At 31.7% G+C, this 25582-nt stretch overlaps 1 protein-coding gene across 1 annotated transcript in view; it reads right to left on the reverse strand.

Annotated features, from left to right (window-relative positions):
* Positions 1-25582, reverse strand: part of DLGAP2 (DLG associated protein 2) — a 1170371-nt gene that overhangs the window by 516868 nt on the left and 627921 nt on the right. Inside the window, exon 3 of the mRNA XM_051976005.1 lies at positions 22007-22039. Coding sequence (XP_051831965.1) covers positions 22007-22039 — 33 coding nt within the window. The remainder of the gene's footprint in view (positions 1-22006; positions 22040-25582) is intronic.

The raw sequence follows: 25582 nt of genomic DNA on the forward strand, positions 1-25582 counted from the left end.
TGATCAGCATGCTGTTGAGGGAAAGGGGACAATGATAAATCTCCCAGACAACAGATGCAGATCACATTTAAATTCTTTCATGAAATATGCTTCTAGGCTTTAGTGCAGTTATTAATTAACAGTGATCCAAAATCATCAGGATGACACTGTTGCTATGGTTCTAAGTTTTCTCTGAGACTATGAAAAAGTAGTTAAGTGGGGTAAAGGTGGGTGTGAGGAATTGCTGATCTCAAGAGTCATTTCTCTAGGTCAGTTTTTAGAGGATTTGCAAAGATTTTAAAATAGAAATAGTAAATTTCTATTGTCTTAACCACTTCTTATAAAGAAGTGGGAACATGGGAACATGAATATTATAATAAACACGTAAGTTATGTGCTTTGATAACTGCAAAGTATAGGATGTGCAAAGGTTGTGTAATGGAAAGAACATAAAAAGGGAACCAGAATTCATAGATTCTAGTGTGCTAATAATTTACTCTAGAATCCTAGACTTAATCAAATGCATCTGATTTCATGAATTTTGGAATGCCTTTCAATGTATATCACAACTCATCCATGCCTTCCTAGTCTGTGAGACCCTTGTCCATGATATCCTATAGATAAAGCTATCTAGTTTTACTCAGAATGCTAGAGACGTTCCTCAACCTCTCCTGACATTAAGAGGGAACATTCAGTCTCTTTACCTATCCTCTGTTACCCTCATAATCATCATGATCAGTTGGCCTAAGGAAGATTCAGGAGAGCTAACTATGGCTGATAAATCACATAATCGACACATCTGCCATCTTCCCAGAATCCTCTCCTAGAAATTCTTTAGAGTAGTAAAAATATCAACCATATTAATTTACATTTATACTGGACTTTACAATTTTCAAAGAGCTTTCTTGATAATGGTTCCATGAAGTAGGTCATATTTATACTTAAAATTATACTTAAGTTGACATTTCAAGTGTTTGTTTAAAGTAAATAGTACTCATTACTTGGTGAGTTAAGTTTTTAGTACTTTTTTTTTAAGTTCTACTTTATTTTTTACTAACCCTTTTCAAAAATTTTATTTTGAATGATGTCTTGGCTTAATAGCCATTTGGTTGAACTTTTGCCTTTAAGTCTATGCATCTCATTGCTTCTTGTCTAGATAACAGAATACAGGTGCCTAGTGGTTCAATTCAGAAGAAAGAAAGAAAGAAAGAAAGAAAGAAAGAAAGAAAGAAAGAAAGAAAGAAAGAAAGAAAGAAAGAAAAAGAAAGAAAGAAAGAAAGAAAGAAAGAAAGAAAGAAAGAAAAAGAAAGAAAGAAAGAAAGAAAGAAAGAAAGAAAGAAAGAAAGAAAGAAAGAAAGAAAGAAAGAAAGAAATGGAGGAGGTGTGCTAAACCCTAAATGAAAAGAGAGAGGGAGGAGATTGGCTATAATAACACAAAAGGAGCCAGAAATCACTGGAATTTATGGATTTATCTGCATATATCTACATATCCTTACAGTTTTCCCTTTGCCCAATTATAATAGTATAGCAGGAAACCCAGTAGAGTCTCAGAAGCAAGGATATCAGGTTAACAGTATTGTAAGCCATTATGTCATCATCTGAGCAAGCATATAGAGGTTACATTTAGTTGGTATGGACACTATTCTCTTTTTTGTCTATGTGATGCACGCAGGATCTTCCATTTAATATTCATTCTGGATGGTTTTATTCTTACTTACTTGAAAGGCAGTAGAACAGTTTTACCTGAGGTTGAGTTCTTATTCTTGACAGTTTGGGGTATAAAATCTTATCTAAAAAATTTTGTTTGGGGTAAATACCACATATCTAGAGCAAGAGCTTAAAGTATACCCTCAGTTGAGGTAAATGAGTAAGGATAAAGGAAGGAAAATAAAGGAGGAAATACTATAAGGTGAGAACATTGTTGAAGTATTAAAATCTATGTATCCAAAAGCAGATGGAATACAGAAAACTGGAGTGGGGGGCTTCATAGACAGTCTTTTATCTAGGATATGGTTCAATTGGAATATTACCGTAGGAGGAGATAATGAGCTGGTTGATTTAGAAAAAAATGGAATTTCTTGAATTTATGAAAAAAAGATGTTATCCATCATCAGATAAACAGATGATGGGAGGAAATATATATATATATTTTGTATATATATATATATATGTGTATATATATATGTGTGTGTGTATATATATATATATACACACACACATATATACATATGTATATGTATATATGTGTGTACATGTATCCATGCATAATTATAGTCTTCGTTAGGGGAAAGGACAGGGAAATGAAAGAAAAAGTGTCCAACAGAGAACTAAAGAAGACCAAACAGGAAGCAATGAAAAGCTGGGCAACTTTAAAAAAACTGCAAAAACCAATAAAGGTTTTCTTGAAATGAAATTTATTGTTTAATGTTGAATTCTCTATTATGATCTGCTGTGTTCACAGCAAATTTTTTTCTTTTCTCATTTTGTATTTAAGTTTAAATGAAAAAAAGATTTTCTAACAAATGACTAAAATGATAAATACTGTCAATCAATCCTTGATAAGTCCATTAATAGCTAAACATTTCATTTTCAGTTTTGTCTTTTTAATTCCAGCACTGTACTGGCGTGAAGAAGATGTTTTATAAATGCTTGTTGATTGATTGTTTTTATCTGTCAAGGTAAGGGAGTCCTGAATTCTGATAGAAGGGTTCAACTAATAAGTAGAAAACTTATGTTAATAAGTCAAATCCTGAACCTGATCAACAAATGAACACCTCTTCTGTATTTCGTCAGTGCTATTGGTATGTCACGTGGGTCTGTTGAACTGTTATAAAGATGGACTACAGTGTCAGATCCCTTATCTTTAAAGGTACAAAGTCTGAACTGCATGTGAATTACTGTGTCATCACTGACCCACTGTTCCTACTAATCTTACACAGTCAAAGAACATAGGAGGAGAGAGTACCAATAAATACACTCTTGCCCCTTCTACTGCCTTTCAAGTAAGTAAGAGTAAAACCATCCAGAATGAATATTAAATGGAAGATCCTGCGTGCATCACACAGACAAAAAAGAGAGTAGTGTCCATACCAACTAAATGTAACCTCTATATGCTTGCTCAGATGATGACATAATGGCTTACAATACTGTTAACCTGATATCCTTGCTTCTGAGACTCTACTGGGTTTCCTGCCATACTATTATAATTGGGCAAAGGGAAAACTGTAAGGATATGTAGATATATGCAGATAAATCCATAAATACTCTTGGAAAGACAACTTACAGCTCTTGCCTCCTGGAGGTGGGTTAATATTGTTATATGATATACTCTGGGGAAAGCACAGCAGCAAACAGATCAACTTAGTAATTAGCCAATGGATCTAAGGTGCATTCTTTTAATTAATACAAGTAAGAATACTGTGAAGCATAAAGTCCCATAAGGCACCCATACCTAGTTACTTGACTAAAAGGCACAGAAAATGATTTTCAATTAGGCATTTTGAAAAACACTATGGACTATAGTTTTTCCATTCCATCCTCTACATTAAAATACAACTAGACTAATACTTCTAACATACTGCTTAAATCATGCCATTTTTCTCCTTAGAAAACCTCCGTGGCTCCTTATTTTCGATTAGATAAAGTTTATACTGAGTGGTTTCAAAGCTATCCATAATCTGGCTTTAATCTACCTGTCAGAATTTAGTGTATATAGAAGAAAATGCGTTGGACATGGAGGAAGGGAGATCTAGGTTCAATTCCCACATTTGAAATTTGTAAGCTGTATTACAATGGATACATCATTTAATTTTTTTGAACTTTAATTTTTTTCACCCATAAAATTGATATAACTATGTTTAATATGTTCTATAGTCTTTAATGGCAAAGGAATCTGTTGAACTGGTCTTTAAGTCACAGTTGCCTGTATATACACAGACAGACACACACACACACACACACATACACACACGTAATAGTACTAACAATTGACACCAAAAAAAGAGCAATAGTAGTGATAGGGAGAAATTTCATAATGTTAAAAAAAAAAGGAAATAATACAAGTATTTTGTCTCTAATCAGATGTCTGAGCTAATTTATTCTGACTCTTTTACATCAGATTAAATAGGTCAACCATTCATTAGTTCAACAAATTTTTTTCTTCTACAAACAAAGGTAATAGTGGGAAAAGGATATTTGAAGGACATAGAAGAACACAGTCATTCATCAACCAGTATTGCTAGCATCTAAACTTCATCATTTATATCAAAGACTCTCAAGCAATACAAGTTTTTGGTTATTTCCACCCAATTCCAAAGAGGAGAAGTTTCTTTTTTGTCTTTTATTATACAATGTAGATGTGGAAATTGATTTCCAAAGCTATAAAGAATACTGTTTTCCTAATGTTTGCTATTTTCCAATCTGTTGTTTTCCCCTCTATTTCACCTAAACAAACACATATTCAGATGATGGCTGGGGATTAATAAAGATATTAAATATTTCAGCAGAAACTTATCTTGATACCTAAATTAGTAAGAAAGCTATATAGTCTTCTCTCCTTTAGAACTGAAAAATGTCAATGCTTCAACAAGTAATACTGCTGTACTTTTATGCTTTTAAATTTTTAATTGTCAAAGGAGTTTCATTTATCAAATTTTATAACTGCATATGCATAAAATATAAATATGGGATGATTTCACTGCTGATTAAGTAGTTAGCATAGTCTAAAGCATTTTTCGAAGTACAATCAACTACAGCAGGGATTTTTCTTCTTTAATAAATCCATTACTTGATGGGCTAGAGAAACACATCACAGTTTAACTGCAACTTGAATTTCAAAGATTCATTCACTATATGAGTAAGCTGAATAGAATGAGATAACAGACTGTTGCGCTTTGAAAAAAAAAGTTGGCAAAAGGATAAAAGCATCAGGAAAAAATGAGGAAAAATAATTCATTTAGTTATTTTTTCTAAATATTTCCTTTGGTTTATACTATGTGCAAAGTACTCTGTGAGATATCCTGGAGGGGCATAACATATCTATCATAGGTTTTAATATTCTTGTAGACAGGAATAATGTCATGAATCTTTTATAAAACTGTAAGATTTTGGGACTAGAAGCCATCTTTGAAATCATCTCATTTCATCCCATTATTACTGAAAACACACATAGAGAGGGCAAATGAAAAAAAAAACATTTAACCACTAGCTTTTGGTAGATTTGATACATTTGAACAATGAAGAATTCACTACACCATTCTATTTTTACATACTTATTGTTTCTGACACAGTGTTAGGTACAACATAATTACTCAACATATATACCTGACCAATTAACTATCCAACATCTATAAATAAATGCATATTAATCCAATGATATTTTACATTCCTTTCCAATGTCTTCTAAACTTCCCCAGAAACCTATAAATCAGGCACAGTATTAAATAAACTAAGATGCAAAATGAAAGTTCTCCAATAATGTATTTTTGCTAGATATGGATTATACCTTATTGTTTTGCTTTTTGTAACATATGGCTTAGAATTTTGAATGCTTCTTTCATTGAAAATAAAATGTAGAGCAACAGCACGCTCAGTTCTTGAGAATATACATGGACATCCTTACTGGCCTTAGTCAAACTGGTCTTTTTTTGCTTGAACTTAGTTCTAAAAGTGATTCTAAAGTACTTAGGAAATGAGAGAGTCTTCTAGTTTTGGAAGAGACAGTAATTTAAAAAAACACAAAGATAGGAGACAGATTATCCTGTAAGACTAACAAATAAGTCAATTTAGCTCAATCATGGAGAAAGGATTTTGGAAAGGCTACAAGGCTTTAAAATGCTTCAAATTATTTGACCCTAGGAGTAATTAATAAGGACGTTAGAACTTCAATGAACAGGGGGTTGGCAATGTGGTCAAACCTATACTTTAGAAAATCATTTTAGCAATTGAGGGGAGGATGGATCAAAATGAAGAACAGCATGAAAAAGAAGGCTATTGCCTAGATGGGAAGTAATGAGGTCCCCAGTAGAATTGTAGCTATAGAGACATAGAGAAGGGAACATATTCAAGAGATTCTGAGCTGATAGAAATGACAAAATTTGACTGTTTACAGGATGTATAGAGGGTGTGAAAGGAGATGGGTTAACATGAAAGTTATATTTGCTTTCTTATTTCTATAGATATCTTGGAGAAATGGTCTGTTCATATTTTAAGAATGTCTTCAATGAAAATATGAGTAAAAATACGTGGGCTTTTACACTTAATTACTTCTAATGATCCACACTGTAGACAGACAGGTGGCACAGTCTAGAGAATCAAGAAAATCAGAATTCAAATCTAGCTTCCATATTCTCTGTTTTCTCATTATAAAATAGAGGTAATAATAGCACATACCTTTCAAGATCATTGTGAGGACCAAATGAAAAGAGATATATAAAGTATTTTGCAAGTCTTAAAATGCTATACAACTTATTTATTATATTTTTAATCAAGGTATAGAGATTTTAAGACTTCACTTTATTTAACTATTCATGGAAACTTTAAAAACAATTTGAATAAGTAGAATAAATGTAATTTTAAAGTTTCTCTAGAATGTAAAGTATCTTTCATATGTACATTAAAATTATAAAAATAATTATGGCAGATAAAAGAATGGGCATGATTTAGTTTAATAACTTCTTTAGCAATGACATCAAACAAGGATAAAACAAGAGGACGGATGTTCACTTTATATGTTTTGCTATTCCAAAGAAGATGTCCTAGACAGAGATTAAATAAAACATAGATTTTTAAGAGTGAAATTCTATTAAAAAATGTTCATTTCTAGATGCTAAAATTAATTAGATTGATCCTTGCTAAACTACAACGTATCTTTGGTAAAATCCATATCAGGAAAGAGATAATACATCTAACTGTTTTAGTAGAAAAACAACGTGGATGAAATATACATATGTATATGTAGCCTATACTCTAACATAATAATTGCATCAAAGTTGAGTTAATATGTTTCATATGTATATGTATGTTCATGTTTGCTCTCATATGTATATTGATATAATTATGCATGGATATGTATCTATCACAACAACTATGCAACTTATTTTATGAAAATATGTGGACTAGATTCTTTTTGTATAGCAAAATAATGGTTTGGACATGTATACTTATTTTGTATTTAATTTATACTTTAACATGTATTGGCCATCTTGCCATCTAGGGGAGGGGGTGGGGGAAAGGAGGGGAAAAATTGGAACTAAAGGTTTGGCAATTGTCAATGCTGTAAAATTACCTATGCATATAACTTGTAAATAAAAAAGCTATTAAAAAAAGAAAAAAAAAATATATGGACTAAAATTATCCAGCATGAAAAGGAATGAAGGACTTACACTCTTTACCACTGGAAAGTGTCCATAATTTTAGATAAAAAATTGAAATTATACATCATTTTAGTGCATACATAAGAAATGTAGGCTTATAAAGGTTATCAATATGTATAGGATATACAACAGTAGTTTCTGGTGAGAAACTTTAGAAGGAAATACTTAAAGGGATAATATCATCAATATTTATTTTTAATATTTTTGACACACTTAAAACATAGTTGTTGAATTTCCACTGAGTATCAGTAAGCCATTTTGACACTCATCCCCTCTTGGCAAGTACTCTGGATGATATGGCATGAAAAACAAAACAGATTTTTAGTCACTACTTATGTAATTTTAAGCAAGTCATGAAATAATATATGTGAAAAGATTTCACAAACTCTATAGAAGAACAATATATTGGTAGTATTGTGAGCTTTTAAGGGAATTGGTATTTTGATCATTAAAATGAGCATATAGAACTGGCATTTCTAATATTATTTTAAGGAATTAATTCTGGTTCCCAGTGAATGAGTTTTTTAAATTACAGGATATTTTTGAATAAGCAAGTATGTTCCTTTCATGCCCTGAACATAAACCTTTTTTTTTTTTTAACTTTTGCTAAAAAATGTACTTTTTTTAAACACTCTCACAATAACATATTGCCAATGGATCCACCCAAATGGTCCCTTATTTTCCTGTTCTTAGTTTGAAAAATCTCAAATTTCTTCCTTTGATGTTATATTTCTATTTGGGGGACACATGAACTACTTAAAAGATTACACTAGTTGAAATAAATTATAGATGAAGAATAGTTTGAGGATATTTTATTCAAAACACTTTTTAAAAGGCAGTCTTATGAATGTCTTTATTGAAGAGGGAACTTCAGGTTTGTCAATTACGGGTGACAAATGGACAGAACCATTATCCTGAGACAATAGCACATTATTAATGATTTTTATCAGGAGCTATTACTTAAATTGACTTCACTTTCATTCATGAAAAATGGTCTCTGAGTGACTCAGGCTTTGAATTTAATTGAAAAATTAGTAAATGTGTTAAGAAGTACCCATTTAGCTACCCACTGTCTGAATTGGTCCTCAGCCATGTATAGCTGTATTCAAATCTTTCCAGTTTCTATATGATTTCACATTTATAATCTTGTCAGTCTTAACCCCACCTCAATCTTTGAACCGAATCCGATTTATTTCACTGGGAATTCTGCCCTTAGACCCTGATTTAACATACAGTATATGTCTAAGTTTATTAAAAGCAGCTTCAGAGATGAAACAGAGTGACTAGAAAATTTGGATTCAATTCAAATTCAGCTTAATAGTTATATGCGGTAAACTCTGAGGCCCTTCAGTAACTTAGAAAGCTTTCAGTGAAAATCTAAATGATCTGTGGACACCATAAAACCACAGTCTCACAGATATTATAATGCAAATATGTACAAGATTCACAGCTACACACACATTGCTGTTGCTGCTTCCTATTCTTAGTAATCAAGATTTTATATTTTAACCTAAGGTGTGAGTGAGAAAAGTTAGGAAAAGCAACATAAGATTGGAAATTAGTCAGGTACTCTTGAATTTAGAACAAAATCATCTCTCCAGAGGAGATACATATGGATATGTTTGTTAGTCATAAAATGAGAGATAGAATTATTCAATGCTAACCCAAATATCTCAGAGTGGCTATCCAATATATCAATTAATCAGCATTTAAGTATCTAGTAAGTATTTAGTATCTAGTAAGTACCAAGTACTGTGCATGGTGCTAAGGATACAAAATACAATAGACAAATACAAATACAAAAAAATACATAAACAATAAAAAATAATCCCTACTTTAAAGGAATTAACAATAATTCATTATTATTTAATTGTTTGATTGGTTTGTCTATTTCAAGGAAAAATAATTGGATGGAAAGTCCTTGGGCCTCAGAATCAGAAAATTCTATTCCTGACTTTTTCCAAAGCAGTAACTGAGGATGGGTGATCAGAGCTTTGTCTGAAGGCATTGAATTTGGAGAGTATGGATAGCACTCAACAGCTTGGAAATAATAGAACTTAGCACCTAGTTAGAAAAATAATTAGTTAAAATAGAAATCTACCAGATGGCAGAGTAACATGAATTCTTCAGTCCCCATCCCTGTCCTGGCCTCCAGTCCTTTCAGAGCAGTGGCTTGCTGCCAATGCCCAGGTTTTTCAGTATCTGCTTCCATAAGACAGTGTTACACAGACTCTTCTCAAAAATATGCTTTGTGACAGTTAACTTAGTTAAAAACATTCTTCATATTTCTGACTTTACTAAAAGCTTACTGCATGATTCTGTGCAAAACACTGAAGTGTTTCATACTATAATTTTTTCAGTTGTAAAACAAGGCTTAGAAAACATTTCTAATGGCTTCAAGTCAAAGGACCTTATAAGCTCAGATAAAACAAAATATTGGTGACTTAAGACTCAAAGAAAAGACTCAGGGTGCATAAATGTGCCATGGTATACCAAAAAAAAAAATCACATGCTCAGAAAATGACATGAGAGATAATATTAGAAGCTTAAGTTCAAAGACCTGGAGTTGGAACTTCAGAGGTCATTTAGTTGACATGAGAAAAACTAAGTTTCTAGGAAGATCAAATGACTATAAGTTTGTGCTTTGTTTATACCCCAGTTTCATCTTTACAACTACATTGCAATCTCCTGAAAGACAAGGTCTATTTTTAAAATTCATCTGTGCCTCCTCATTGCTTGACAGAGCCATTGTTTAATGTATATTTATTGCAATTAACTGAATCAAAAATAGGGGAACATTTATTTTGAATAAATTATGATATAGATTTTTTCTTCAAAATACTAATTCATTAAAAGTCAAGCATAATATATCAAAATATTGCCATTGTTTAAATTATAGAAATAAATTATATAGAAATAAAATGCAATGACTACCCAATTGTACTGCTTGAAATATTTATGATTCTTTTTCTTATAAAAAGTTGTTTCATAATTTAAAATGTTATTTTAAATAAAACATTATTAAAATAAATCTCTATTCTTAAAATCATTTTTCTTGAAAAAATATTAGTTTTTTATTGATTAAAATAAATAATTTTAAAATAATTATCATCCAAATTAATTATTAACATAAAGCCAATGTATTCGTATTATGTTTTCTTGAAATAGTTTGAGGTTGTATTTTCCTATTCAAAGAAAAAATATCCTTTAAAACAATTATTCATGCTTTTTATAAAAGCTGGAGAAAAGGATTTGTCCTAACTTGCAATAGTTGTTTTAACAAAATCTTGAATTTAAATTTTCTTGTCAGTTTACTGGACAGATAACTTATTCATTTTGGCCTTTTTAATAATAATGAAATAAATGACTAAGTATATCAATTCAGAATAAATATGAAGAGTTAATATGGAACACCATAAACTGGAATCAGGACCATTATCATCTAATTGTCATGAAGTAATAACAAAATGCAGATGACAAAAGATTCATTATTTCAGTAGGGAAAAAAATAAGAGCTGAACAAATGGGATCACAGTTATTAAAGACTGAAAATTTGCATCTGGTTTTTGTTCTTATTCTCCACTAGAAGAGCATCTAAACAAAGAGAATTTCTCAGGAGTTGGATTTTGATCTAATGTTCTACTGATACATACAAATGGCAATCTATTTCAAATCAGAGAATTTTAGTGCAGAAGATGATCTTTCAGTTTTCCCTTTGACATAGTTAGTAGTCTTGTTCATGTTCTTACTATCTTTTATTTGGATTACCCCAATAGTCTGCTAATTTATCTTTTTGCCTCAAGCCTCTTTTTCTCCACTTCATCTCCTACATAGCTGCCAAAAGGATTTTCCTACATCATAAGTCTGACCATGTCCCTCTTGTGTTCAATAAATTCTAAGAACTCTTTTTTACATATTAAGATTAATTACAAATTCTTATATTTAGCATCTTAAAATCTTCATAATCTGGCTCCAAGCTACCTTTCCCATCTTTTATATATGCAACATTCCAACCTGATCCTGCTGTTCCCCAGATTTCATCTCATTTCCTTTGCACATCCTATATTCCATACCTAAACCTCACTTGCTTCTCACTTTCACTCTTTGGATTTCAAGTTTCCTTTAAAGATCAGATCCAAAATAACTCTTTGCACAAATCCTATCCTGATCCATCCTCAATTAATGCTCTCCATCAAAATTGTATTTTTTTTATTTCTATAAAATATAAGCTTGAGCTCAGGGATTGTTTCCTTTAAGTCTTTGAATCTCCAGTACTAAAAGTAACTGGCATATACTAAGTGCTAAATATATTCTTAGTAATTGATTAGTCTAATCCAACCACCTTATTTTACAGATTAGAAAACCAAGACTTAACCAAAGTGATACAAGTAGCAAAAGGCAAAGTTAGGCTTTAAACTCAAATTTTCAAATATCAACAAGTCCAGTGCCATATTAACTTCCCACTGTGTGACTACTATTATATTTGTTTGGTATATAATTTGCATGAACATTTTTATATGTTTAAATGTGCACATAATATCTATCCCTATAAAACATATCTCTCTTGAGGATCAGGAATATTTCCATTTTTATTTTTTTAATCTTTGTATCTGGCAAATAGTAGACACCTACTAAATGTTTTTGATTGATTATTTTCCTGCAGTGTGCTTTTATTAGCACTATTCAAAATACAATAAAAAAGGGAAAACTTAATTAAATAGATCTTATTTGTCAGAAGTTATAGAAACTCCCTAGGTCCATTGCATCAGGTGATATCATACTTCTATGCATCTAGAAATGATTTTAACTTCCATGAGGCTCATCAACAAAATGTTGATGCCTGAATGATGAATATATTAGCCATAAGTACTCATGCAACCTCTCCACTAACATTTGGCAAATTTATTACTTAAGTAATTGGAAGGAATTTCTCCATTTATAAAATCATAGATCTTGAAATCATAAGCATATTTAGCTTAGTTCTGATAAAATCTATCTCATTTCCAATTAAGGAGATGACAAATATATCCTCCCCTCTATAGAATATATTTATTTTCCAAAACTTGGAACATAGATAATGGGTAAACATCATGATTGACCATTGGCAATAGTGAGAGAATCTATGAAAATTTTGAGCAATAAAATGTATATTAGAATAAAAATTTAGAACTGGAAATGACTTTAAAGGTCACCTTACTTTAGTTTTTGGAGATACAGAAAATGAATCCCAGATAACTCAAAAGACTTACCCAAAGTTACAGTACTAAGTGGCAGAACTAGTTTGAACCAAGGAACTCTGAAAATGCAGCAATCTTTCCCTTACACCACACTTAATACTGAAATATTTTGGGTATGTCTAGTTTGATTGGTTTGGAGACTATCCACATATATATAGACTATCCACATATATATATATATATATATATATATATATATATATATATATATATATATATCCACATATACCTCTCTATCTGGAATTGCAATTGCAGAGTTCTTCTTGATTATAGTGAGAATCCTTAGAAAAATCATAGCATTAGGAAATCATAAAGCATGGCAGGAACAGGCAAGAGCAGAGGGTAGTTCAGCTTGACTATAAGATAGAATATGAGAATTGGAACACACAGTATCTATACAGTATGTGAACGGGAATCAATGAAGCTAGAAAGATGAATTAGAGCCAGATTTGAGGGTGGGAGAATGAGTGACTTTAATGGGAGGCAAGCTAAACTGTTAAACTTTGTCTCAACAGGGTTAATCTGTGTGTTAAATGGCTGTGTGTCTTTACATGAATGAATATTGTTTTCAAGTATTATTTTTACAAATATAAATTTATTTGTTTTCCATATATGTATGTATATATACATATGCATATGTATATAGTATGTATGTAAAAGGATGTAGAACTGGAAAAGAATATTAAATATTATCAGTCAAGCTCTTAAAGCAAAATAAAATCCACAGGCCTTACTAAAACATCAGAGAAAAATTAACAACAAAATTAATAGTAGATTTCTCTTGGTTCTGATCTGTGTTTATTAGTATAGGGAACTTTAAAGCAGCTCTCCCAATCTGTGAAGAAAAGCAACTTCTGTGCAAGTAATAATTTTAGAGAGTTGTTAGAATGCTGCTAAGTTAAATAATTTGCCCACAGTCACAAGAACAGCATGTTGGAGAGGAGGGTTTTGGACCAAACTGCTCTTGTCATTGAAATTAACTTCCTTTTCATTACACTATTTTGCTTCTCTACATTAAATTGATCTCTTATATAGGTAGAAAAATAGGTCATTTTATCCTGTCAGACATTCAAACTAAAAAATATCAACTAAATTTTTGCCCAAATATTTCTTGAAACTAGGAATTGGAGAGTGGAGGAAAAAAAATGGAGTTATTAAGTCTAAGGCTTTTCAGATGACAAAAATGTAAAGCTGCTGCTCTGAAAGAACAAATCTTCAAGCAGGAGACTTTTGTTTGATTTTCATTTCCTCCAATATTCCCACTTTTAACCACTCCCTGGAATTCACAAAAGGAATTCAGAGCTAAAGGGCCAGATCCTTGAATCTGAGTTCATGGATTTAAGACTGGAAAGGCACTTTAGAGTATCTGATTTAGCCCTTCCTTTTGATAGATCAGGAAACTGAAGACGACATAAAAGAATTGTCTTGCCCAAGGTTACTGATAATGAGAAGCAAATCACAGATTGAAACTTAAACTTTTTCTCTTCTCAAAGAAATTGAAAGTTGGAAAGGACTTGTTTAGCTATCTACTCCAACTTATACATGAAAAGAATCTCCACTATAGCATATCAGATATTGTTTTATAGACTGAGCTCACGATCTCTCACTATCCCTTGAGGAAGTTCATTATGCTTGTGGACAGTTGTGTTAAGAAATTCTCCAAGACATAGTCTAATTTTGTCTTCTTGTTCCAAAAAAGAAGATTAATTCCTCCTTCTTGTTGATTGGGAAGAGGCCTTCTAGGACCATTTTTTTACCCACAGTGTCTTCCCTACAAATTAGTAAGGCTCTGCAAACATCATTAAACCAATTTTCAGAGCAAAACTCTAAAATACTGACTTAATCCACTAAGTACCACTCCCCTCATGTAATAAAGTAAAGGAAAGTCTGGAAGGCAAGGTGGTACTTGTTGGTGATATGATTTTCAAAGGGGGCATTATTTGTGGAGGCCACTACATTAAACTTTTAAACAAGCTCCCTAGAGCCTAATACAGGGAAGAGGAGCTTTGCACACAGAGTTCCTATGTCTTCAATAACATTTCAATTATTAATATGTTGGATGGTACAAGGATATGCTTTTCACTGATATTTTTGTGTCAATGCCTCAATAGATAAAAGCTAAGATTAGAAAATTCAGAGGTAATGGGGAAAATATGAAATATATCATTGTTTCAAAAAAGTACTATTTGTTATTCTTCTTACAGTATGCTTTTTGCAAAAGGAAAACATTTTTTAGCTCTTCAATCATACTAAATTATTATTTAGAAACAAACACATCATCTCAGATTCACAACACCTATTGTCCATATATAAACTTCCTGAATTTTCTGACACATCTGTCAATATTGTGAAGGGCCTTGGCATCTAAAATGTTATGCACTTGTACAGATAAATATGTTATTGTTTCTAATGATTCTAATCTAGACTTTCCTTAAAAAGAAAATGAACTCCTGAAATTCAGAAAATGACCACAACCATGACAAGAATATTATTTGCCTGACATTGTTTTTCCAATTAATTGACATCAAAACATGACTCCTGACATTTAAATTGTTTGGTGACCAGAACAATAAAATATTCATTTATTTTTTGAGGAAAAATTCCAATGTTAATGAATATATAAATCTTAACAACAAGAATATTTAAATAGTTTTTTTTTAAGATTTGCAAAATAAAAATATTATTTTATTTTATTCTCCAAACAATCATGTGAAATAGGTGCTATTATTATTATTATTATATTTTTACAGAAAAGAAAACTTTGGCAAGGAGAGATTGTTACTTTCTGGGGGCAGGATTTGAACTGAAACACAAAATTTTGCAGGTGGCACAGGGGATAGAGTATTAGGCTTAGAGTCAGGAAGACTCATCTTCCTGAGTTCAAATCAGGCCTCAGAGCAGTACTTACTAACTTTCTTGATCTTGGACAAATCACCTAATCTTATATTTGCCTCAATTTTCTTTTTTGGAAAATTGGCTGGAGAAAGAAGCAGCAAACCAAGCCAGTATTGGTGTGATTTGCTTTGTTTTTTTTTCTGCCTAGAAAACCACAAGTGGTATTATAAGGGGTCTGACACAGCTGAAATGACTGAACAGAAATTGAAATTTCCTGACTTCAAGTCTAGTTCTCTATATTAGGGATAGACAAATGAATTATTGATTGTTAAGAAAGCTTGTATTATGCAGTTTATATCATCTTCTGGACAAATATAAGATAATTGGCAACCCCCAGGTGCTGTGTAACATAGACAATTTATTCATATGTTATTCTATTCTTGGGACAGTTTTTGATGACTTTGCAAATTTTTTTTTATTCAAAGTATAGTTATTACAGAATTGTATTTGTTCTTTTTACAGATGGCCAAATGTTAAACATTTTGAATTTAATTTCAGGAGCTATATAATTGTCCTTAAGATTCAGTTAGCTATGTTGTAATTTAGCCTTCTTTCCAATATATCATCACATGTCCCTCAAATCATTTTAATAATTAACACTTTCATTAATTGACATCTGTTGTTATGATTCAGAAAGTATCAAAATTCTCTATACCTATTCAAAGAATTTGACTATTCTCCCATTCTAAATTTTCTAGTTTTTGTTTAGCTATGGTCAATTATTTGTTTGACAGACCAAAGGTCTTTCAATCTTTTAATTACCAGATGTGGGATTGTTTTTACAATATAATGGTTTATAGTTTTATGACACTTTGGAGTTTTAGCAAGTACTTTCCACACAACAATGTTTGGGGTCAGTAGTGAAACGAATATCATCATCTCCACTTTGCAGATGAGGCAACAAGCTTAATGTGTTGAAATATTTTGCCCAGGATCACGCAGCTAGTAATAGAGCCAGTACTTGAACCCACATCTTCTGAAGCAAAAACCAACAGTTATCTAGCTTTTGGTGGGGAGAGGATGGAAATGGGAAGGGACTTGGAACACTGTGTTATTCTTCATCCTAAGTAATTACATCAGGAGGAGACTTGGAGAAGAGAATTGGAAGCCTTGCATATATGCATTCAATTACAAGTGTAATTTCTATATAATTTAAGTTATATCTCCAGAGCCTGCCACTTCACAACCTTTGAGAACTACTGCTTTACACTGTTTTGAAAAAATATATTTTTTTTTATTTCAGTCATGATGTGTATAGGTCCTTTTTCTCTTAGTTACCAGCATATTAGTAGAAGCTGGAGCATGGAGACCAGAGTGACTACTGGCAAAAATTCTTTTAAACCAAAGCTTCTTAAACTTTTCTCACTTGTGACTTCTTTTCGTCAGAGAAATTTTTACATGACCTTAGGTATATAGGTATATAAAATAGGTGTTCACTGGGAAATGAGTATAAACTGTTTGCATTTCTGTTTTTCTTCCCAGGTTATTTTTATCTTCTGAATCCAATTCTTCCTGTGCAACAAGAGAACTGTTTGGTCCTGCACACATATATTGTATCTAAGATATACTATAACCTATTTAACATGTATAGGACTGCTTGCCATCTGGGAGAGGAGGTGGAGAGAGGGAAGGGAAAAGTCAGAACAGAAGTGAGTGTAAGGGATAATGTTGTAAAAAATTACCCAGGCATATGTTCTGTCAATAAAAAGTTATAATAATAAAAAAATAAAATAGGTGTTCAAATCATTTACTGATAATAAATCATAATTTCATGACCTCCATCTTCAGTTATACTGTCCCATATGGTATCTCCACCCACAATTTAAGAAACTTTGTTTTAAAACAATGAGGACATTATCACATATTGTGATGTCACTCAAGGTGTTAACTTAAGAAGAAAGGAGGCAGAAATATATACATGTGTGTATATATATTATATATGTAATATATATGCATATGTATTACATATATAATCAAATGAAGTCAAACTGGATCATATCTGAAACTCAGAACTGAAAGACTTTATAGATCATCTAAGCCAACTCCCTTTTTTTACAAATCAGAGAATAAAGTATATTAAACTGCTCTGCCCAATCACATTATGGTGGAAGCAAATAATTTCTGAAGTTTCTCTCTCTCTCTCTCTTTCTCTCTCTGTCTCTCTTAATATATTATACATATATCTCCACTATATTAATGGATGTCTATTGGTCAATTGTCTAATATGTGATCACAAACTTTTAGGATCTCCATATGTTATAGAAAATAACAGAATATAGCAAAGGACCTTAGAAATCTTCTATACCACTTGTTACATTTTACAGGGAGAAGAAAATTAGTCTGAAAGTGAAGCGACTGCCAAAGGTAGCATGTCAAGTTAGTGATCTCCTAAATACCAATCCAGTGCTTTTCTGATTACACCATGCCATGCTGCCTCCCACATTATATTTGACATATAATAGGAACTCAATAAATGTTGGATTGACTGTAATTCCATTCCCAAACCAGGCTCAAATAAAACTTGACTGTGGTTTAACTTCATTTCTTTTTCAATGTACTGAAACTGTTTCTCTTAAACAGTGCCCATTTTAAGGATGCATCTTATATTTGGACCAATATAACACTTGTACTACCTTTCTCAAAAGGCTGTTGTGAAGTTCCAATGAGATAGCAAATGTAACATATTTCCTAATATGAAATTATCAACTATTACACTAATTATTAATAGTAAGCTGAGTGCCATCCTGGTATCTGGAAGAAGGATCAAAGGAAGACCTCTTGCTTTGGGGCTCTAGCTTAAATAGAATATTTATGTAGACAACATTTAAGAGTTGAAATTTATACCAGTCAAAAGAATGCCAACATTAGTGAGAGTATAAATCAAGGGACCTAAAGAAGTATATGTTTTTGGTTTTTTACCAAGACTTGTGATTTCAATGGTAAAAAGAATTCTGAGTGTTTGTTTACATTTCCTCCATCTCTGTTTGTTAAAAGTCTTAAGAGTTGCCTAGGACACTGAGAAGTTAAGTGACTCACTGATTCACAAATAGCTAGAATATATCTTTCTGACTCAAAACCCACAGGTTCATTTTCTATGCCCCATTTCCTTTTTTACTTTATTGTTATTATTAATAGCATTTTGCTCATTGATTAATTAAGAAACCAATAAGAACTGAAACTTTTTTACAATTTGTCTTCAATTCTTTATTCAAATAAATGATAGATGGATAATCAATGAATGTCTAGTATGAATCACAGAACTCACGAGTAGAAAAAGAATACTGCTGAACGTCTTTCCATTTCTAAATATGGCCATCTAAGTTTCTAAAACCCAGACAATATTTTTATGTTGAAAAGAACAAGTAATTTGTACTTAGAAATAGTGATCTAAATTTTATACATTATTAAAATGCTAGGTCTCAGAAAAACAAATAGGCCACACCACCTTAAAAAGGGGTAGGAAGAGAATTTTAGCATGCATTTTCTGCCCTCAATTGCAAAATTTTGAAGTCTCAAGATTCTTGTAAACTTGGCACCTCATTCCATTTGTTTGACAGATATTATCATCTGAGACAATGCTAATTATTTAATCTGTAGCCAAAGAACTAATCATTAAAATGTAAATGGATGTTCCTCACTTCAATGGCTCACCAGTGAAATGCATTAACAGCTTTCTGACATGAAAGAGAAAGGAGAGATTTGCTGCTGCCTTAACCTCCTGAAGGAGATTCACACCCAACACAAAAAAAGGAAATTAGAGATCCTGTCCATTCCTGTCCACTTGGGGCAGATTCTATAGCTGCACAGAATAGGTTAACTCTTATTCAAGCCTGGAGAGATTACCCAGCAAAGAAGACTTCTTTTAGATTCTGCACACTGCAGAGAAAACTGGTGCTCATTTACACTAATTACTTAAATGATTTAAACGTATATGAATATTCATGTAGCATCCAGTTTCAGAAAATAAAGTGCAGCTGAGGCTAGGTTATCAAATCTTTGCCTTTTTCTTTTGATCTTGAAACAGTTCTACTTTTATTGCTTTGAAATACACACAGAGAGGCACAGAATTCTAAAACTGGAGAAATGAAAAAGACTATATAGGCAAATACTGTCAACCAAATGCTTGAGCATCTGAAGTGAAGGTGATCTGGCTACCTCCAAAGACAACTCTTCCTATGGTTCAACAGCTTTATAATTAAAACCTTGTAGTCTTTACTCCTTTAAGAGTCAGAATCCAGTTTCCGAGTCAGAATCCAATATATATATATATATATATTTTTTTTTTTTTTTTTTTTCTTTTTCCTCTAGCCACCTGGTCCTGGGCTTATCTGACTGATTGCACTTCCCTTTTACAGATAAAGAAATTCATGTCCAAGGAAGTTAAGTTGCTTAAAACTGAACAGATAATTAGTGCCAGAGCTCGAATTTAAATATAGCATGTCTAATTCCAAACTGAGTGTTCTTTCTACTGTGCAATATTGTCTCAAGTATGTAGAAGATAGTGATTTGCAATATTAAGTTTCTAGGCAAAAAAAGTAGTTTGGACTTGAGGGAATTCATTCATTTAAGCATAATAGTAATTAAATTAGGTTGATTCTGGATGAAACATTATATATAAGTAAAAATCCCAGGGGGAAAATGGTTTATTCCTGAATTAACTTGTGGGTTTTCATTCTATAAAACTATCATTTGATATTTAAAGCACAGAAAAAGAAAAAAAGGAAAAGTAATTACATTTTTGACAAATAGTCCTTTGCATTTATAACCTTTGTGAATCCATCAATGATCTAAATGAATATTCGACTAAAATATTTTAAAAGGGCAGCCATCAACATCATTAAATACCAAAAAAAGTACTACATTTATGCACAGAGTGCTCACTATTACCTAGAGTGAGTTCAAATGCATTAATCACAAAAACAATAATTTTAAAATTAATTCAGGAAACAAAATATGGAATATTTTCTCACAAAAATATATTGTAGCAAAAACAGTAAGTTCAAGGAAAATTTTCCAATTAATTTTTGCAGAATCAAACACTTATATGATATTGTATCTATTATTTGGTTTGTATTAACATAGCACTACAGACTCTCAATCACTGCCTTTGAATTTATTATTACTTCAAAATCATCTTTAGCAGGTCAAAAGCCAGACAGACAAAAGGGAGATTTGAGACTTTTAAAAACTTACAATAGATTTTATTATGATAATCATCAGTAATGGTTCATCTCTATGCCTTTCTGTATCCTTGCTAAACAATTCTTAGGGAAGTTGAAGATTTTAGTAATAATCCAATTAATCAGGATTGTCCTGAAATGGAGTGTTATGATTCTACTTTATCATTAAATCCCTACCTTCCTAAAAGAAAACCCAGTACCCACTGCAAGAGAGCTTAATTTATTATCCTACTTGTTAATGCCTTCTTCTCAAAGATAACTTCATATTTATCTTGTTCATATCTACATTTGACCATGTTCCCTCTCCATTAGAATGTAAATTTCTCAAAAGTATGAACAATTTCAGCTATTTTTTGTATGCCAAATGATTGTAAGCATATAATAATTATTGTTTGACTAAATCATTCTCCCTCTTCAAACCATCCTTTATTTTTCAGTCTTTCTTGGTAAAAGGTTTTCCTTTTTTCAAATGCACTAATCCACCTTCCTGACTTAGTAGATATAACATGCTAAACTGAAATAAATTTATTGTTTTGAGGATCCAAGTATAAACTCACATTTTATACTATTTGTTTTCTAGTGCCTTTTTCTCTCCAGGATGAAACATATCATCTAAATCATTAAATTTTCTTTTTTGATTCAGTTTAAGGTAATCAGCACCAGTCTATGTTTTATTTTCTTTATTTGGTTTAAAAAATATAAAAGGTCTATGTCACATTGATACCCAGGTTTCTCAGACTCAGCTTAAAATAATTGAACATTCAGTAGAATCATCTCAATCCATATTTTGGTAAAATGAATTCTTCCTAACTTTAGATAAAACTGAAATAGCCTTGACGAGAAATCAGATTTTACTTTTTATAACACAAATAATATTACATTAAATGAGGTATTACATTTCTTTCTTTCATTTATCACTGAGAGATGTTTTTGCAGAAAATCTTCTTAGTATGCAACTCATAATTTCCAGTTAGTTATATATTATTTTGTTAATCAATTAATTCTCTCTTGAGTATGGTCACTTTTTTTAATCTATAAAAATTGACAATGTCCAAAATTGCTGATAAAGTAAATATCACTTCTTCATTCTGATAGACACATTGTATTTTAGACAGGCAGGATCTGTGAGCCTGAAGCTGACACTATGTCTTACTCTGTTTGATTTAATCTACTTTGAACATCAAGCACAAAGAATCAAGGGGTTGTTCCCTCCCCTTTCTACTCTCTTTTTATAACATCCTTGATATAGGCAAAAATGAACAAACAAAAGAAAATGATCACGTGAGTTTACTCTTAGTATCCCCAGCTCAGGGGAGCCAGTAAGCATGGTAAAACAGACTCACCTTCCGGTTCCCCACAGAGAGTACACTGTGACTCTGCAAACAGAGAAGAAACAAAAGAAAAGTCATTACTCTCATTGATTTTCAGATTACAATTGAAGATATTAAATACATAAAAACCATAGCTTGAAAAGAGATGCTTACTAATTAAACTACACTACTACCTGAGTCGTGTCATAAACAAAAGCAGCTCTCATCCTAGATTTGGGTATGAAACACGGTCTCTGAATCTATTTTATTTCTTATTTTATTAAAATTATGACTGATCAATAATTTAAAGTTACATATTAATTATATTGACAAGAGGCACCAGTTATATTGTAGAGATGATTTTACAGTGTTGTGGCCCCTGTGCATGCTACAGCTTCTTGGAGCCTCAGGTTGTGTGACAGACAGACACCAGTGGTAAATGAGCAGCCCTGAAAATAACTCAATATATTCTCATACCATATAGACCACACTTTATTAATACCTAAGTGAATTCAGATAAGTCATATAACCTCCCACAGTTTTTGTTGCCTCATCTCTAAAATGACAGGCTTGGACTTAATAGTTTTTGAAGACCCTTATAATTGAAATCTATTATCCAATGATCAACTGGATACCCACTTATTGGGTGTGCCTTAATGGGAATTCTTTTTTAGGTTTGGTTTAAACTACACTGTAGTTGAAGTCCATCCCAAATCTAAAATTCTCTAATTATGTTACCGTATGTAATAGTTATTTCTTGAATCTGTGGTGTGTCTAAGACAATATGCTAAACAATGAGGTTCAGAGAAGTAGGAAGATACTAATATATTTCTTGTATTCTGAGATACTGAAATATTATTTATTTATATCTATATAATATGTAGATATTATATCTATATAATCTATATCTACATCAATATAAATATAATTATCTTTATATAATATCTACATATTATATTGATATAAATAATATTTCAGTATAGTATTCTATATATATAGTATATAGATATATATAATACAATATACATTATATTATAAATATTATGTATATATATCATATATGTATATTGGTGCTAGGGTCAAGATTGGAGATTTGGAGTCAGAGAATCTAGGGTCAATTGATAACTCTGTAACATAGGACAAATCATCTGAATTTTCTGGATTTTAGCATTTTTATCAGTTCTTGCGGGGCAAAAACTGTTCTGGTTTTATTTCATTTATTTGACAGAACTTATTCTCAAATTTCTCAAATTCTAGCTCATAAATGTCCCCCAAATGCTTATTTTATTAAATTGAATAAAATTCTTAGCGAGCATTTTTCAAATTTCAGTTTCAGTGTTATCCTTGATAAGATGCCTTTTCCTGAAACTCCATCTCCTGACATGATAATGTTGTCTGTCCAGAAATCATCCCTGATATATTTTGCATTTATTTTTCAACACACATAGACTTGCAACATTCCCCCTTAGAACATCTGCCTCCTAAAGGCAAAAGTTGTTTCCTTTTTGGCAAAATGTGTCTCCAATTTGCATTTGGGCCAGGAGTGAAGTGGACAGAGGCAGACCTCTCTGGTAGTCTTGTGAAACCTAGGTCCTCCAAAACATAATTCATTAACTTCCCCTCATTCCAATCTACTCCTCTCTCCTTCCCCCCCAAAAAACAAACAAACAAACAACAACAGCAAGAACTTTCTATTACTTTTAAGGACACCATCACCCTTCCAGTCAGCCAGACTTGTAATCTCTGTGTCATCCTAGAATCCACATTCTCAACTACCTTAAACACCTAAGCCTTTAACAAATCTTTTATTTGTACAAATTTTAACCTCATCACTGTATCCTATTATATATGTATGTATGTATATGGATGTATGTATGTATTCCCTTCTGCAGGTACAATCTTATATCAGGTCTTTATCACATCTCATATGAGCTATTATAATAATGTTTAAATCAGTTTCCCTGCTTCAGATTCCTTCTTCTCCTAATCCATCCTCTATTAAACTGCCAAAATGACATTTTTTTCAAAAATGGATGCCTGAGGACTCAATAAGATCTAGTGGCTACATAGTATTTGCAGGATCAAATGTAAATGAAAGCATTTAAAGATCTGTACAATCTGGCTGCTTTCAGTCCTCCCTCTGGTTATGTTTCATTCCAAAAATACTCTTTTCCTGCTGAGTTTCTCTGCATTCCTTACTTTACTTTATGAGGTCTTTGCTAGTCTCTACAACTTCTAAGAACTATCCCTTCCATATTCTCTGTGTGTATCAGGTATTAACTAATGATTTGAGGCAGCTAGCTGTTCAGTAAATAGTCTCAGATGGTCACTAACAATATTAAGTCACTTAATCTTGGTCATCTTCAGTTTCAACATCTACAAAGTGAAGCTAATAAAAACGTTATGACACAGGTTCATTGTGAGGATCAAATGAAATTCTTGTAAATCTTTGAAATCCTTAAAGTGAGATTTAAAGATTGTCTATTACTACTGCTACTACTCATTTAAATGAAGTCTCCTATTAGACTTTATTCCCTCTGGACATGGACTTCCTTTGTATCTTTAACTGTGTAACATTATGTCTGGCAGATAATAAGAGACTGAAAAATGCTTATTGTTTTATTGATTTTGGTCATATATCTTGACTGTAAGTAATCTGGAATATGAGGGAATCTGATAGAATTTGAGAAAGAATGAGCAGATGACATTGCTTTAAAATAAGAATATATTTTGTGTACTACTCATGAATAACCAAATATTAATATTAGTGAAAGAATTGTATCTACCTGCATGAGATACTAACTTTTTCAAACTGAAATCAAATTGATTTGTTTTTCTTTTTGGCGTTGTTTTGTCATATTTCAGTCCAGACCTGTGATTCTGTCTGGGTGAAGAGTCCCTGGAGTTGCCGATGTACAAAATTACCATTCAGTAGAGCCAAAAGTTATACATACTAAAATAAAGATTAATCTTTTTAAAATCAGTGCACCTAACATCGTTAAATAGTTAAACTTTTCTAGTTCTAATTCAAAGCACAAGCATACTTAAGATCTATATAACTAGTTCTGCTTATAAATTCAACTTCAAAACCAAAGGTGCTAACTGGGCCAGTGGCCTGCTAACTTCTAGAAAATTGAATTCTTATGCAAATGTCATTTTAAATTGAATTATTAATGAACTCTAGCCTCATCCTTTATATAAAAAAGAGAAGATCATAAGTAAAGAGCTTCCATATTCCACATAATATACTTATATTGGGAAACAAAGCAAATAAAATGATGTTTTTAAGACAGACATTTTATTTTGTCTTTAAAGATTTATTAGCACTCTTCCATTAGAAACTTTAAGTATATATATTTAAAACATCAGAAAATTCTCTTGATCTGAGAGGGAAATACTATCAACAGATAAATAATTACTAAAGGCAAATTTCAGTCAGAGTAAAGGCTTATAGACCCATTTGAAATTACATATACTGGAAAATCATATACTGGAAACTAAAGTAAAGAAGGTATTACCATTTAAACAGAACAATCACCTCAAAATACATAAGAAAATCAGGCTAAATTATTGTTTCCTATTTCACTAGACCAAGTCATATTCAATGAG

The sequence above is a fragment of the Antechinus flavipes genome, chromosome 2, assembly GCF_016432865.1.
Source record: "Antechinus flavipes isolate AdamAnt ecotype Samford, QLD, Australia chromosome 2, AdamAnt_v2, whole genome shotgun sequence".
Lineage (NCBI taxonomy): Eukaryota > Metazoa > Chordata > Mammalia > Dasyuromorphia > Dasyuridae > Antechinus > Antechinus flavipes.